The sequence below is a fragment of the Lissotriton helveticus genome, chromosome 3_2 (assembly GCF_964261635.1).
Source record: "Lissotriton helveticus chromosome 3_2, aLisHel1.1, whole genome shotgun sequence".
Lineage (NCBI taxonomy): Eukaryota > Metazoa > Chordata > Amphibia > Caudata > Salamandridae > Lissotriton > Lissotriton helveticus.
In genome coordinates, this window is record NC_136062.1 from 185396889 (window position 1) to 185413785 (window position 16897).

Below are 16897 nucleotides of genomic sequence, written 5' to 3' on the forward strand. Positions count from 1 at the left end.
TTTTAATATAAACTTGTTAGAATGGGAGCGCAAATAGAAAGAAGTGAGCTGCCCAGTAACAGTGTGCCCGAGATGCTTGCCCCTATCCAGTTCAATCTATACACTGCTGAAACAGGAGTCATGTCTTCCCTCCTAAGGTAGGAAATCAGCAAATTAAAATATACCTGAATATGCAGATTGCAGATGCTCTGAACAAGAGCAGCAATAGAATTACAATATCCCAAGTCAGGTTAGAAGGCTACAACTTGGTAGAGTACAACTTGATAGACAATGCTGATCAATTGAACCATTGTATTTGGAAGTAAAAGTTATTGTAAATTTGCATGAAAATTAGTGGGTTCTGTGATTGACCAAGGGCACTCAAATTGATGAATTTGTGATATTAATGGACCAAATGGCCCACTTGAATGTTTTAAAATAAACAGGAATGTATTGATACACATTAAAGACGTTAAAGGTAAAAAAGGCAGTGAACATTGCAGGCATGTGAGAGATAACTGCTTAACACAAGTAGCTCATCATACAGGCCTCAGCAAAGATGAAAAGAGACAGGAAACAGTAGAGTAAGAAACTAAAAACATACTTTCTGAAACTTCAGGCAGTTCATAAACAGACAGATGCGGATCAAATATTTAGGATGCTGTTAGCACCACAGGCTAGATGTTGCACATAGATGAGGCTAAGTAGCTTTGCTTAGAATCAAGCAGAAATACGATGGAGGCAACAAAGTTGCAGAGCTACTGCTAAAGATTTTCTATAAGAAAGGGACTTTGCAGACAGACAACACTGAAGTACTGCGAGTTTTTGTGGAGTTCAATGCAAATATGTAAGAGGTGAAGGACACAACTCCAACTTGAATTCAAACATAGTTGGGAGTCACTAAACCGCCTTTTTATTAAAATATCTTTATTGCATTTTATTTTTTCTGTTACTTACATTTCTGGCAACAATATATGTCAGCACTTACGATAATAACATTTGTTTTATGACATTGCGTATATAATCGAAAACATTTCTTTCACATAGTTATAGCAGCATTTGCGTCGCCAGTGTAGTCACTAAGCTGCCTTGTGTTACCGCTGAGCCGGACAAAATATTAGACCTACCCATCAAGCCAATGGAGGTTATACAAGGCATTGCCAGGCTTAAACCTGGGAAATCCCTGGGTCAGGATGGGCTAATCTCACTACTGTACAAGAAATCCGACAATAGCTTTTCACCAACTCACAACTGTATACCTAACACCTAATTTGAGATTGTAATGATCTTAGATTCTACGTTAGAGGCTCAAATTGCGGTCATCCCTAAAACTGGCAGGGATCCAATGTTGTTCACTAATACTAGGCAGATATCTTTGCAAAACATAGATACAAAGTTGTTTACAGGGATCTTGGCATCATGTCTGGGGAAAAAACAAGTTACTTACCGGTACACTGTGGTTCTCCAGGATTGATATCTTTCATAGATTCACATGCTTGTATCTTCCCCGTCGTCATGGTGGGAGCCTCGCTGTAGTTAGAAAGTAGTACTATGAAAGTACATTAGAAACCACCAAAGGGAAAGGAAAAACTTTAGCCTTCGTCAGCATTTTTATGTAGGTCCAAACTTTGACCAATCAGAGATGAGCCCTAGACCTAGACTCCCCAGCAGAGCCACCAGACCTCAGATTTCGCGCACTAGTGTGACAAGGTTAAGAAGTCGCATGAGGTAAGAAGTGGCAAGGCGAGACCGGAAGGAGGGAGGGCTGCATGTGAATCTATGAAAGGTATCAATACTGGAGAACCACAGTGTACAGGTAAGTAACTTGTTTTATATCCAGTATTAAATCTTTCATAGATTCACATGCTTGTATCAGAGTAGTAAGCAGTGCCATTCTTTAAATTGTTGCGACTAGGCGAAGACCTTCGTATGCACTGAGAAGGAACATACCATTTAAAAACATACGTAAACATATAAATCTATATGAAACATTATATTCAAGTAAATGACTATAAACATATAAATCTGCGAAACCAAATAACAAAATAAAACAGAAGTAATAGATATAAATAGACTGTACCTCAAGCGAACTGATGCGTCAGGACCGCTTGACCCACTACAGCATCTCTTTTCCATGCCGAATCCAGGCAGTAGTGCTTGGTGAACGCATGCACGTTAGCCGCACTACAAATGTCTGGAAGGGATACTCCAGCAAAAAGGGCTGTAGAGGCTGCCATCTTGTGGAGTGTGCAGACACCTTTGCGGACAGAGGCTTACCAGCTTTGTTATGGCAGAAAATAATTGCAGAAGAAATACAACGTGCAATACTGCTCCTTGAAGGGCTGACAGGTCACCCAGGCCCTCGTCAGCAGCAGGCTCGACTACGGCAACGCCCTCTACGTAGGAGCCTCGGCAAAACTTCTAAAGCAACTACAACGCATACAGAACGCCTCCGTATGCTTGATCCTCAACATCCCTCGCCGCAGCCACATTACACCCCACCTAAAAGACCTGCACTGGCTTCCAGTCATCAAAAGGATCACCTTCAAGCTCCTCACCCACGCACACAAAGCACTCCACAACACCAGACCGACATACCTAAACGGCCGAATCACCTTCTACACCCGAACCGCCAGCACCGCTCCGCCAACTTCGCCCTCGCCACCGTCCCCCGCATCCCAAGAATGAACACAGCAGCAGATCGTTCTCCCACCTCGCCACCAAAACCTGGAAACCCTCCCCATCCTCCTATTGCAGACCCAGGACCTACTCACCTTCAGGAGGCTACTCAAGACCTGGCTCTTCGAGCAGTAGCAGCACCCATCCCCACCCCTCGGCCCCTTGAGACCCTCAAGGGTGAGACGTGCGCTTTACAAATGTTATGATTCATTGATTTTCCATACTCTGTAATATAGCTGCAATTGAGGCCGGATTCCTCATAATCTTCAAACCTTTCTTCTATATATAATCCACAATAGGCATGGATCGAACAGATTTCTTAGCCGGATCCTTAAAATCAAAGGAAGCATTCAGTTTGCACCACAGGCAAAGGCAAATCGAATCTTCTAGAGGCCCTTTCCAGTAATTCGCGGAAGCCGCCGATATCTCCCAGAGGGGAACTCGCTGGAGGAGAGGAAGGCGATGGTAAAGATGGAGCAACGTAATCATCCCATTCCTGGCCAACTAAGTCTGGATCCTGAATGAGCTCATCCTCCTCAGGCTGATCGTCTGCTTCAATCTCGATGTAATCATCTTGAATTGTAATGCACCAAGGAGCCTGTCTCTCTTCCTGCACAACAGGCGGTGGTCAGCGGAACTGGAGCGTGAGAGTCCGGAAGTCGCTTATAATAATCATTGAGCATGTGCCTAAGGTCAGTGACCAGGGAGGTTGGCACAGCATGGAATCTCTGCGTACCTCCTGACGCTCCTCGTAAGCTTCATATGGGTAATGTTCTAGGAAAGTATTGTATCGTTGGGTCCGTGGAAGACCTGTGAAGGAGTAATCCCCTTCCATCTACTGACGTGTCCTGCACATGTGTCTCTTCCTCCCCCTCCTCCTTATCTGTGTCCTGGCATTTAACTCTGAGCTGTGAAGGGCTGTCAGCTGGAAAGAACACACTTTCATCTCCTGATTCCTCTGTATCAAGAAGGTGAGAGGGAGGAAAAGGTGATATCTTGGATAAAGATGTCAAACCTGGAGCCTTTTGGTAAACTGGAGACTTTTAATGTCCTGTTTTTGAGCCGACGACGACGGAAGACATCTGAAAGTGATTGTCGTCGATATTGGCAGTCTTGAGGGGGATTTGAAGACTGTTGTTGACAGAATGCCCGTCGACGGGGCCATAGACGTCGTCGGCAAAGATGCTCCCAACGACGCGCCACAGACGTAATCGACGACACAGTGGTGGTCGTTGTCGGTTCCATCGACGAGGAAATCCTCCCCTGCCGGAGGTCCTCTTCGCGCATAAACGATTTGCAGCCAGTAATCGGTATCCATACCATATTTACTAACGAGCACCTTTTCCCACACAGGTCCTCCTGCGTGCTGGCCATCGTCACCAGGCACAAGTTGTTTTCCCGAACAAGCGGAAGGCTAATTTCCTTGCCTCGCCCTCCCAAGGCTACAAACAACCCTTAACTCTTGCGCTGTCAGTCTTCTCCGCCGCTTCTGGTTGATCAGTTCAGCCATTAACCCCGGTAAGGAATGGCCCACCGACCGCCGTTCGTTCTCAGCCCTCTCACCCTTCGCATGTATTTTATAAGTCACTCCTCTTTTTACAGGAACACTGCCGTGCTGGCGTCTCTACCACCACGTCGTGTGCGCCTTCCCAATGCTGTCCTTGGTAAACTGTGTTACCTCTCATTTCCAATTTACTCACGGCCTTATACCGCCCTGTAGCTCGGACTGATCACCCGATTTGATCGGCACAAACTTTCGAAATATCCCTTTATAAAGTGTAATTCGTGCACAGCCTAGACCACACGCATTGATCGTCACCTGTTTCTTGATCTACTGCTCCTTCAAATTGTATTCGTGTTAGGCCACATGCATTGATCGGCACATCCTTGAAAATTGTCATATTCTTACCTCAAATTGTATTGCGTGCACGGCCAAGTTTCTTTCAATGTCACCTTTGTGGTAATTTATATGTGTATGGTCTGCCCATTTATTGATGCTCCTTTCCCCCCCAATCTTTTCCCTAACCATTTTAAATGGCTTATATGTATTTAGACATAATCGAACCAAATGTCAAGTACTGTTCCCACGCAGGCATGTTAATTTTTTAAGTTCTGTAGATGCTCTCATGATTTTTTGCCCTAGGGATCGAAACATCGTTGACACTCCATGTACCATATGTATTTGAAAACCCTGTGGATTATATTGTACAATGGTACTTTAATGTGATCTAAGTCTGCTTAACTGTATGACAAGCAGACCACCCCTCTTTCCTTGCCTGAAAAACCTTCCCTTATTTTTGTTGTTTGTCTATGTATGTAAGTTGGATACAGGCTGTGTCCCACTTGAAACTGTACTTGAATCTACTTTTATGCACTTATCTGATCATTAAAACTCTGTACGGCTTGACAAAGAAGATATAGTCTATCTAGCTTATGTTCATTATTTCCTTGAAATTCGTAACTGTCTAGGGACCACTGTCTTTAGTAATAGCTTACGAACTCAAGGTCCCTGATGTACTGCCTTTGGGTTCCCTGGTTGTGTAAAATATCGACGAGGAAATCGCCGTCACCGTATTCGTTGACGAGGCCATCTTCACAGCAGTCCTTGATGCTGTCGTCGCCACAGATGTCGATGGGGATTTGGCTGAAGCCCTCGACGACGGGTCCATCGACTGAGTTTTTTTCGTCGATGAAGCCTGTTTTAGAGGTGTGACAAGCTTCTTCAGGTCAGAGTATTTTTGCTTAAGGGCTGCTTTATCGGGAGAAGAGGATGTTTCTGCCTTCATTCTCTTAGGATCAGCATTCAATGAGGTAGAGCCCTCATTTTTACGTTTCCTCTCAGCTGAGGATGTCCCAGGAATCTTTTCAACATCAGATCAAGAATCCGAATTAGATTTTTTCTCTGAAGCCATAATAACAACCTGGCTTCTCTATCTTTTAGAGTTTGGGCTGAAAAGGTTCTGCAGTATTTACAGTCCTTGGCGGTATGTTTGGTATAAAGACAGTCCTTGTGGGGGTCCTCAGAGAAAAGTCTTGCCTTCCCACAAGATCTGCAGGTTCTAAAAAGCCTATTAGATCCCTTTGACATTTTAGAAGCAAAGGAGGTAGAAAAACAGTACCTTGAGGTGAAATCTAGCAGGGTCAAAAGTTCACTCACTGACAAACTGAGCAGACCTTAGGGAGACTCCTTTACACACGACGTGTGGTCAGAAATCTGAGGTCTGGTGGCTCTGCTGGGGAGTTGAGGCCCAGGGCTCATCTCTGATTGGTCAAAGTTTGAACCTACATAAACAAGCTGACAAAGGCTAATGTTTTTCCTTTCCCATTGGTGGTTTCTAATGTGCTTTTAGAGTCCTGCTTTCTAACTGCAGCAAGACTTCCACCATGACGACGTTGAAGATACAAGCATGTGAATCTATGAAAGATTCAATACTGGAGAATAGTCCTGCCTTCATTGGTACACCTCTATCAATCTGGTTTTGTCCCTGGGAGAAACTGTGAATATAACCCGCAAAAGAATTCAGCAGTTTACTGACAATGCTAAAAGTACATGGAGTAAAGCCCTGCTGCTGTCAATGGATGTAAAAAAAGGCACTTGACTGTGTCAACTAGCAGTTCAATTTACAAACACTGAAGGCATTCAGGATTGTGAAACTGTTTAGGGGATGGGAACGCTGTGGGTATACATGCCTGAGTCAGGCTTAACGGAGGCCTGTCCTTGCTGACTATGACCCAGAAAGGGATCAGACGGTGCTGCTCCTTCTACTATTTGCTGGGAGAGTGAGAAAGACCAATGTAATCTAGAGGGTTAAGATGAGGAAAGAAATGCACTTTCTTATAATGTACGTCCTGACATTGCTGTACAGTACAACATGCTCCGTTCTGGTCCTGACGGAGGAACAATAGAAATACAGAGTATTCTTGGAGTTTAGAACAACATAGCCATATCCCGAATCTATCATACCTGTGCCCTATATGATCAGGCAGCTGTCTTAAAGCATAGTTTCACTTCCAAAGGGTCACCAAATCAGTGACCTTTCTGGGGATACAGTTTGTCCTATCCACCAACCAGATATTACAAATTGGCTATGTTCACCTCTAACAGACAATGAGGCCGGATTTACAAGCATGGCACCTTTTCTAAACAATCCCACTGCTGGTACATTACAGTTCTTAAAAAAGTTTCAGGGAGCAGTAAATAAGTGTTTGGACTGGGAAGACACTGAGGCCTGATAGTTGTATAATGCATACAATCAGCAACTTTAGAGGTTTGGGACTCCCCAACACAGAACGTTATCAGGAGGGCCACAAGTGTTTTTGGGTGGAAAGAGGACATGAGGAATCCGAAAAGCACTCAGTCAGGAGTCACTCAACAGCTTTCCCATTTCCTCTGCATTCTGAAAACAATTGTGGTAGCCCTACGCATTTCGAGGCCGATTTGCCTCTCATCAAGGGCTGGCTATTATTTTTCTCTGACGCACGGAAGTCTCTTATGGGCGTGCCTCCTTGATTGATTAACCCTGGTGGGCCGCGCTGAACGCGCTGTGATGGCAGAAGCACACTGGGACATGTAGTCTTTGAAGAGTCATTATTTCGCCATTAGTGGGCTCCATGCGCCAGCATTGAAAGCATATTGTCTTTCTATAGTAGAATCACGAAGCAGAGGCAAACCTTGGTAGATATTAGGTCAGCTGTGCTGACCGGGTTGGGCATAGTCCCAGCCTTCAGCCTTGTCTTGGACAATGGTGCTCCCCTCACGCCAGGACAGGCGTGTTTAACATTTTGTATCCAATGGTCCGAGCCTTTAGGAGTCACTCAACAGCTTTTCCATTTTGTCTGCATTCTGAAAACAATTGTGGTAGCCCTACGCGTTTCGAGGCCGATTTGCCTTTCATCAGGGGCTGGCTATTATTTTCCTCTGGCGCACGGAAGTCTCTTATGGGCGTGCCTCATTGATTGATCAGCCCTGGTGGGCCGCGCTGAACGCGCTGCGATGGCAGAAGCACGCTGGGACATGTAGTCTTTGAAGAGTCATTATTTCGCAATTAATGGGCTCCATGCGCCAGCATTGAAAGCATATTGTCTTTCTATAGTAGAAACACGAAGCAGAGGCAAACCTTGGTAGGTATTAGCTCAGCTGTGCTGTCTGGGTTGGGCATAGTCCCAGCCTTCCGCCTTGTCTTGTTTTGTTTTGGACAATGGTGCCGGAAAATTCTTTTTCTGACAATGCTGTTCACAACTGGTATAAAAGCAATTTTTTTGTCAAAGCAGGACATCAACAACAAAAAGCATTAGTAAGGCCATTAGGCCTGCACTGGCAAAGCAAGTGATTGCTTTGTTTTTTTCGATAGAGTATGAGGTTGCTCCCACTAGACTATATGCCAAAAATCACAGAAGCAACACTTTCTCAAAGGACAGACACACAAGTCTGTAAGAACTGGCAAAGAAAAGATTATATTCTAAGGTTATCTCTTTAAAAAAAAAAAAAAGTTTCACAAGATACAAAAACCATTTGATGTATGAAGGAATTGACTGAGGTTTAAGCAATCCAAACATCTTGATGGATGGTCTTCTCAAGTTTGTATTTATTGTTTAGCTGGATGATCGGGAGTATTTAAAAATCATGTGGAGGAGCGTTTGTAGCCTTCCGGCTAGAGCGATCAACCTCAGACCTGGGGAACCGGGTTCGAGTCTCGGCAACGACGCTCAACATCCTGTGATTCTGGGCAAATCACTTAATCTCCACGTGCCTAACAAAAATGAATGAGTTCATCTGTAACTGGTGCTCATGTAAAGCGCTCTGATAGCCGATGCCTTGGGTCTAGTTTGCGCTTTATAGACCTCTTCAAAAAATAAATAAATAAATAAATAAATATGAACATATATAAGAACCAATTCAGGTCACCTGAAACAAAAATACTCGCTGGGAGGGAAGAGTACCTGACAAGGAAGTAGGGGATTCAGTTCTAAACGTAATGAGTGACACATGTGGGGTGCTGAACTAGGAATACTAGTATAGAACAGGTAACAGAACTGTAGAGAACACCACATGGAATGTTACTGAATAATGTTTAATACACAGAGTAGAACCTGACCTGGAATGACTACTGCAGGGGGTGGGGCAGTACACAGAAAGTTACCGGAATTAGGGAACAAGGCAAAGAAAAATACAATGAGGGATAACTGAAGTAACACAAACACAAAGTGACACAGTGAGCTAAAATGGAAGGAAAACAATTTGAAAGGTTACTTGACCTGAAACAGTTTATTATGGAAGAATTTCTGACCTGGAATGAATACTTGCAGCTATATCCCGATTGACGTATACGCACAGTTTCCAACATGCCAGTGTATCGTAGCTGCCTTAGCACCAGGCTATCTTTAAATCGCAAGGGAAGCTGAAAGAGAGACAAGGAGCGTTGCAGTAAAGTAAGGTAGTGTCAACTTTAGAAAGAAAGACAAATAGTTATAAAGTACTCAAGGGCTTCTATTGGAGAATCAATGAGAAAAATTTAAGAAACTTGATCTACTTGCAATCCTAGTACTCCATCATGGATATCGTCTTTCTTTGAATTAATAAAAATAGTAATATATTGCTCCCAGTATGCTAGATGCATAAAGCCCAAACAAAGGTAGAGATATAATTTTTTTTAATGAATATAAAACACAGCCACAATACAAATAAGCCATTGTTAATTTTGTGTAACTCCTTTTTAGCCATCAAAGGTATCTTAGAAAGTAGGATCATTACTGCCTATCTGCAAATATGGAATTCTACACACAGGCAAAGAGTTTACTAATCATTACAATATAAGATCCTATAATTGACAGCTGGGATATACTTATGATTTTTTTAAATGGATGACTGCATTTATTGTAGCAGGTTCACTCCTGCTGGATGGTGGAGGGTGTTTAGGGGGGAGATTTCAATAACCTGTTTTTGAGTCAAGGGGCTCAAGCACCATGAAGAAAAATTAAGTGGGATGTTTCACCACCATGGATCTCAAAATGCAAAAGGAGTTTATCACCTTCAACTGTAGGCGATGGCAGAGAAAGGCCAATCAGCCTATGAATATAGACTTGTAGAGATCCTTGACGGAGAGAAGGTTATACCACCAATCCTAAGTACATCTAAAGGGTAACCCTTCCACAGAAATTACGGTCTACTGCTAAATTACACATCACCAAGCTGGTTTGGCCTGTATGAAAATCAGGCCCAGGGAAGGCCAAGACGAATGTGTGGAGCATTACGCTTATCTCAGAGAATCTGCGCTTAGGGCTTTTCAAAAGCGCAACCGAACATTAAGTATCCGGACTCAAGCTACTTTTCCAGTGACTTCTAACTGCTTATGGCTTAGCATTTGGATCTTGGCAAACCTATAGCTGCAATTTAAACTCTGCAGTAAAGAAGTTTAGTTTAGTACAAGGGCTATCCCTCCATGCGTTTTTTTAACTGCGTCCGGATAACTGACCATCTAAGCTCTCATGGGCTGTAAATGGATAGAAATCATTCATGCAGAACCAAGCAAAAGAAAGCAGAATTTGAAAAAAGCCTACAGCCTAGGGAATGTGAAGGTGGAACCATAAGAATGTTACAGAGTTATGTCAGAAATGATTATTTTCATTGTGTGAATACATACTTGCTATCTTGCAGGTGAAATGAAAAGCTTGTCAACTGGAAGGCTTGATTGAAAAGATGTTATTGGTATTTTCATTGCGAGCTAATTACCCGTGAAGGTATACAGTTGCTCTGCAGCAGATGAGTGAGGCAAGCCTTGGGTGTTTATTCAAAAAGTCATGTCTTCAGCTTCTTGTAATGTAATGTAATGTAATGTAATGTAAGAAGCCTTTTGTATCGCGCAGCTATCCAAGGAGCATCTAGGCACCAGTTTCTGATCCAGAGGTATAGGAGATAGGTTGGTGGCAGGTGATAGCTCATCCAACTATTACACTAGTGCTCTAGCGCAGTTGTCCTGTAACTTGAATACCCAGGTTTTCAGTCCCTTCCTGAAGTCTTTTTCCTTGTCTAATGCGCGTAGAGAAGGGGGGGAGAGTATTCCAGGCTTTTGCTCCAAGAACTGGGAGTGATTTGCCGCCTCTAGTGCTAAGCCTGAAGGTAGGGACCGACAGTAGGTTTGCACTAGATGATCGGAGGGTACGTGTTGGGTGGTATCTGGCAAATCTCCGCTGTATTTTGGGCCTAGAGCGTGGACGGCTCTAAAGGTAATGATCAAAATTTTGAAAAGGACCCTCTTGGTTATTGGTAACCAATGCAGTGAGTTTAATGCCGATGTTGCTGATGATTTCTTCGTCCATTTAAGGACTAGCCTGGCTGCTGCATTTTGCACCATTTGAAGCTTATGGGTGATAGATTTGTTGGTCCCTGTGAATAGACTGTTACAATAGTCTATCCTTGATGTCACCAAGGCAACTGTTACTGTTTTTCTGGCCTCCAATGGAAGTAGGTCAAAAAACTTCCTGAGTCCTTTGATGATGGCAAAGCAGGTTCCTGCGACCTTCAGAGCCTGCTGCTTAAAAGACAGGTTGCTCTCAAACGTGATCCCTAGATTCCGTGCCAACTCGGTTGTGTGTAGCGGGATTTCTGCTCTTTCCGGCCACCATGTTTTGGGAACAAAGTTGTTATATGGGCCCATTGGCACAATCTCCGTCTTGCCCGTGTTACATTTTAGATGGTTAGTCTTCATCCAATTGAATGTAGCAGTAAGGCAACACTTGAGATTTTCTTCCCATTCCTGTGTTTCTTTGTCCAGGACCAGTATCAATTGCGTGTCGTCGGCATATGCCACTACATCTATTCCAAATGTCGATATTAATTTGACCAAAGGGGCAGTGTAAACATTAAACAATGTTTGCCTTTTCTCTTTTCTTGGAAAGGCAAGAAAAGAGGAGGAGGCTCTGATGTGTTATGAGAGGTTGGTACCGGCTTTAAGGGCCAGGTACAAGGTAGCATGAGCCCCATCTCTGCTTTTATGTAAGTTTGGGGAGTATGCTAGTGAGAGACAGGCAGAGCGGAGGTTTTCTGGAATGTTGGTGGAAGTGTATGCAGCTGTTTAGGTAGGCAGGGTCAGTGTCGTGGAGAGCAATGTAGGTGTGGGTGAGGAGTTTGGAGTGTAACCACTTGTGTATTGGCAGCCAGTGGTGTGCTTTAAGGTGGAGTAATGCGGGCTCGGCGAGGGAGGTTGAGGACTAGTCTTCCTGTTGCATTTTAGACGGTCTGCTGCTGCTTTTTAGACGCTGTGTTGAAATGGCTTCAGAAAGAGTACCTCTCAGAAGTTTATACCACAGCTGTGTTTGCTCTATAGAACAAGTAAAAGGATATGTGAAATGAACAACATTAAGGAATTTGTAAGTTTAAGGGTTGTTTTGTGAGATTTTCTATTAAACGACGTTTACTTTGCTGCTGATATTTATGATAAGGTGTCAAAAAGCTAATTGACTGAATGGAAACATTTTCATTGGTTGTTCAGATGCCCAGCTCATGCACAGAGCTCGAATAATGTATAAATGTCCAGAGATCAAGATTTCACTGTTGTGAAAATTAATAATCGACAAGATAAAATGGATTTGAGAAATGACTGATGCTGTGTAAAGAACTACAGATCTGTTTATGTACCAAGTCAGATACTTAATTAGCATTTTATAAAGCTACATATAAATATGGGAAAAGACCTTAGATCCAAAGCTGTTGAAGGTTCAGAAAACTTGCGCCCTCAGCTGTCTAGGAAGAATGTTAAACACACTATCTAAAATGCATTTTCATAAAAAAATAAGTTAGTGAATAAAATGAGTAAATAAAATGTAGTTTTTGCGGTGCCCACCAGTTTAAGATGTGCATTACATGAGAGTTTGGATTTAAAAGCCTAGATTGGCATTTATTTACTGACATACGGATTCCTCTTTTAATTGTTGTTTTTCCTTACTTCTAAGGAAGTGGCTTATAGTCCCAGATACAGGACGACTGCCTTTAAGAAGTTTTTGTAAGGCTGAGCTTAACGAACAAGTTACTTACCTTCGGTAACGATATATCTGTAAGAAACAGTAGTTAGTATTAGATTCCTTACCTTAGAATATCCCCAGGCGTCAGTCTGGATCCGGAAACTTTTGCGTAGCAGTACCCCTGCGCGTCGGTAGGCGTCGTCTGCAGGCGTCCCCTGCGGCTCCGCGTCGTCGGCGTCGTGCGCCGTGATGACGTCGCTGGAGTATATAGACGCCGCCTCCGCGCGCTGACGTCAGTTCTTTGCACACAGCTTTTCCGCGCCAGAACACGCAGAGCCATGTGAGAACCAACACTGGTGCCATTTGAAACTAGGGCCCTGAAAGGGATGTCCCTAACCCTAGGTATCAGTTCGCAGAACGGGGAGGATGGGCGGGGCGGTAAGGAATCTAATACTAACTACTGTTTCTTACAGATATATCGTTACCGAAGGTAAGTAACTTGTTCATCTGAAAGAAACAGGTTAGTATTAGATTCCTTACCTTAGAATAGATACCCCAGCAATACCAACCCCGGTGGTGGGTCTGCGAACCAATACAACCTACACCAGAAAGTCCTGGAGGACCGAACGGCCAAAGAAGCCATCCCTCCGGACTTGACTGTCCAGGCAGTAGTGCCTCGCAAAGGTGTGCAGCGAGGCCCACGTGGCCGCCTGGCAAATGTCCTGCAAAGGGACTCCCCGGCCCAGGGCAGTAGTAGCCGCCGTGGCCCGAGTGGAATGGGCCCTCAGCCCAACAGGAGGCTCCTTCCGAGCCAAAGAGTAGCATGCTTTGATGCACAGGACGACCCACCGAGAGATGGTCCGTTTCTGTACCGCCCTTCCCTTCTTCTCACCCACGTAGCCAACAAACAGTTGGTCATCCACCCGGAACTGGCGTGTGCGATCCATATAGAATGAAAGCGCACGTTTTGGGTCCAGACGATGGAGCCGCTCTTCATCCTTTGAAGGATGCGGAGGCGGGAAGAAGGAGGGCAAGGTGATGGACTGCCCAATGTGAAAAGCAGAGACTACCTTGGGCAGGAAAGAAGGTCTGGTCCGAAGAACCACCTTATCAGGATGAACAGACAAGAAAGGAGGTTGAACAGAAAGAGCCTGGAGCTCACTCACTCTCCTGGCAGAGGTGATGGCTACCAGGAAGGCCGTCTTTAAGGTGAGAAGACGGAGAGGACAGGAATGAAGGGGCTCAAAGGGAGCGCACATCAGGAAAGTCAAAACCAGGTTCAAGTCCCACTGAGGCATCACGAACGGAGCTGGAGGATACATGTGCGTGATGCCCTTTAAGAATCTTAACACAATAGGGGACTTGAACAAAGATGGCTGATCAGGTAGCCTCAAGAAGGCGGAAAGGGCAGAAAGATAGCCCTTGATAGTGCCCAGAGCAGAGCCCTGCTGGGCAAGGGAAAGGAGGAAGAGGAGAACCTCAGATAGAGGGGCAGAAAGGGGATCCACAGCCTTTGCTGTGCACCATGCCACAAATCTGTTCCACCGGCAGGCGTATACCGACTTTGTGGAGGGACGCCTGGCTGCCAGAATGACATCACAGACTTCAGGAGGCAAGTCAAATGGCCTCAACTGTCGCCGCTCAATCTCCACGCATGGAGGTGGAGACTGGACAGGTTCGGGTGGAGGACCGTCCCCTGCTGCTGCGACAGAAGGTCCTCCTGAAGGGGCAGGCGGATCGAGGGACCGACTGTCATGCTGAGTAGCTCGGGATACCAGTACCTTCGAGCCCAGTCCGGAGCCACAAGGATAACTTGGGCCCGGTCGCGCCTGATCTTCTTCAGCACTCTGGGCAGAAGTGGTATAGGCGGAAAGGCGTACAACAGACCGCAACTCCACTCGCGCCGAAAGGCGTCGCCGAGCGAGTGCCGTCTTGGAAACTCCAACGCGCAGAACTGATGACATTGCGCGTTCTCTTCTGTGGCGAATAGATCTAACCAAGGCTCTCCCCATTGCTGAAAGAGGCCTCTCGCCACATCCGAGTTCAGACGCCATTCGTGATCCACCGAGCACCGACGGCTGAGTTCGTCCGCCCTGGCGTTCAGAGAACCTGCCAGGTGTTGAACCGTCAGAGTCACGCCCTGACGTTCCAGCCATTGCCAGAGGCGCAGAGCCTCTTGGCAAAGGGTCCACGACCCCACACCGCCCTGTTTGTTGCAGTACCACATGGCGGTGGTGTTGTCCGTGAACACCTGCACTACACTCCCGTTGACAAAGGGGAGGAATGCCTTCAGTGCCAGGCGAATCGCCCGCAGCTCCAACATGTTGATATGGAGCCGGGACTCCGCCGGAGACCAGAGGCCTCTGATCTCCGCCTCTCCCAAGTGGCCACCCCAGCCTTGGAGGGACGCGTCCGTCACAACCACGTGCTCCGGCTGGGGAAGGGAGAGGGATCTGCCCCTGACCCAATCGCGGTCTGTAAGCCACCACTGCAACTGTCTCGCAGTGCCCTCCGAGATCAGGACATGGTCGGATAGGTTGCCCTGATGCTGGGCCCACTGAAACTTCAGGTCCCACTGCAGAGCCCGCATCCGCCATCTGGCGTGATGCACCAGAAGGATGCAGGAGGCCATCAGCCCCAGAAGCCGCAGCGTCAACCTGACCGAAACCCGGGATAACGGCTGAAAGATGGGAATCAGAGCCTGAATATCCCGGACCCGCCGTTCCGGGGGATAAACCCGAAACTGCGCCGAGTCGAGAACCGCTCCGATGAAAAGGAGCTTTTGAGAGGGACACAGGTGTGATTTCGGCACATTGATGGAAAACCCCAACTCGTGCAGGAGGTCTGCCGTCATCTGAAGGTGGTGGACGACTGTCTGGGGCGAGCCCGCCTTCAACAGCCAGTCGTCGAGGTAGGGGAAGACTGAAACCCCTAACCGGCGCAGATGAGCTGCGACCACCGCCATCACTTTCGTGAACACCCGTGGGGCGCTGGTAAGGCCGAATGGGAGCACGATAAACTGAAAATGCTCGTGGCCTACCGTGAACCGCAGGTAACGCCGGTGGGCCGGCAGGACGGGGATGTGAAAGTACGCATCCTGCAAGTCCAACGCTACCATCCAGTCTTGTGGGTCTAGAGCAGCCAAGACCTGAGCCAAAGTCAACATCTTGAACTTCTCCTTCCGGAGGAAGCCGTTGACGTTCCGTAGATCCAAGATAGGACGCAGGCCTCCCTTGTCCTTCTTGGGTACCAGAAAGTAGTGGGAGTAGCAACCACACCCTACTTCTGGCCCAGGAACGCGCTCGATGGCCCCCTTGGCCAAGAGGGCCGTAACTTCCTCCTGCAGAAGTGTCAAGTGGTCCCCCGACACACGGTGGTTCTGCGGTGGCATGGCTGGAGGAGTGGACTCGAAGGGGAGGGCATAGCCCCTTCGGACAAGCTGCAGCACCCACCTGTCCGATGTTATCGCGCGCCAGCGGGAGTGGTGATGGCGAACCCTGCCACCCACTGGCGTCACGTGAGCCCGAAAGCTCGGACTAGGAAGGCTTGGATGCCGCAGCGGAGGGAGGCGTGGACTGACCACGACGCTGGCCTCTACCGCCACCACGGCGGAAACCACGGGCGCCACCGCGCTGGGGAGCGCTCTGCGCCGCGTGGCTGGCAGCACGTGTGGGACCTCCTCTCCCTTGGCCACGAAAGGGCCGAAACGAACCCGTCTGCTGGCGCTGGGTCTGGGTCGAGAGACCCAAGGACTTGGCCGTGACCCTGGAGTCCTTGAAGCGCTCCAGCGCGTGGTCCGCTTTGTCACCAAATAGGCGACTGCCATCAAATGGCATGTCCATAAGCGTATTTTGGACGTCTGGTGAGAAGTTGGCAGATCTCAGCCAGGCATGGCGACGAATCGCCACCGTAGTGGACATGGCCCGTCCCAGTGAGTCCGTGGTGTCCAGACCACAACGGATCGAGTACCGCGCCGCATCCCGGCCTTCAACAAAGGCCCGGGTGAGCTTGTCCCGCACTTCCTGGGGGCATTGCGGCAAACACTCCTCGACCGTATCCCACAGGGAGTGGGTGTAGCGGCCCAAGAGGCACGCGGTGTTACAAGACCGCAGCCCAGCACTCAAAGAGGAAAACACTTTCTTTCCGAATTGGTCGTACCTCTTTGATTCCCGGTCGGGCGGAGCCGACGGAAATGCGGACTGCGAAGTGGAGGCCTGGATCACCAGACTCTCCGGGGAGGGATGGGTGGACAGGAAGGCAGGGTCGTCCGCGCAGGGACGGT

General features: G+C 47.0%; 1 protein-coding gene across 4 annotated transcripts in view; it reads right to left on the bottom strand.

The window, feature by feature from the left end:
- MYO9A (myosin IXA) overlaps positions 1-16897 on the bottom strand; it is a 1257959-nt gene that overhangs the window by 476554 nt on the left and 764508 nt on the right. For all 4 annotated transcript variants that reach the window (XM_078685018.1, XM_078685017.1, XM_078685015.1 and 1 more), the window contains one exon: positions 8946-9056. In XM_078685018.1, coding sequence (XP_078541144.1) covers positions 8946-9056 — 111 coding nt within the window. The remainder of the gene's footprint in view (positions 1-8945; positions 9057-16897) is intronic.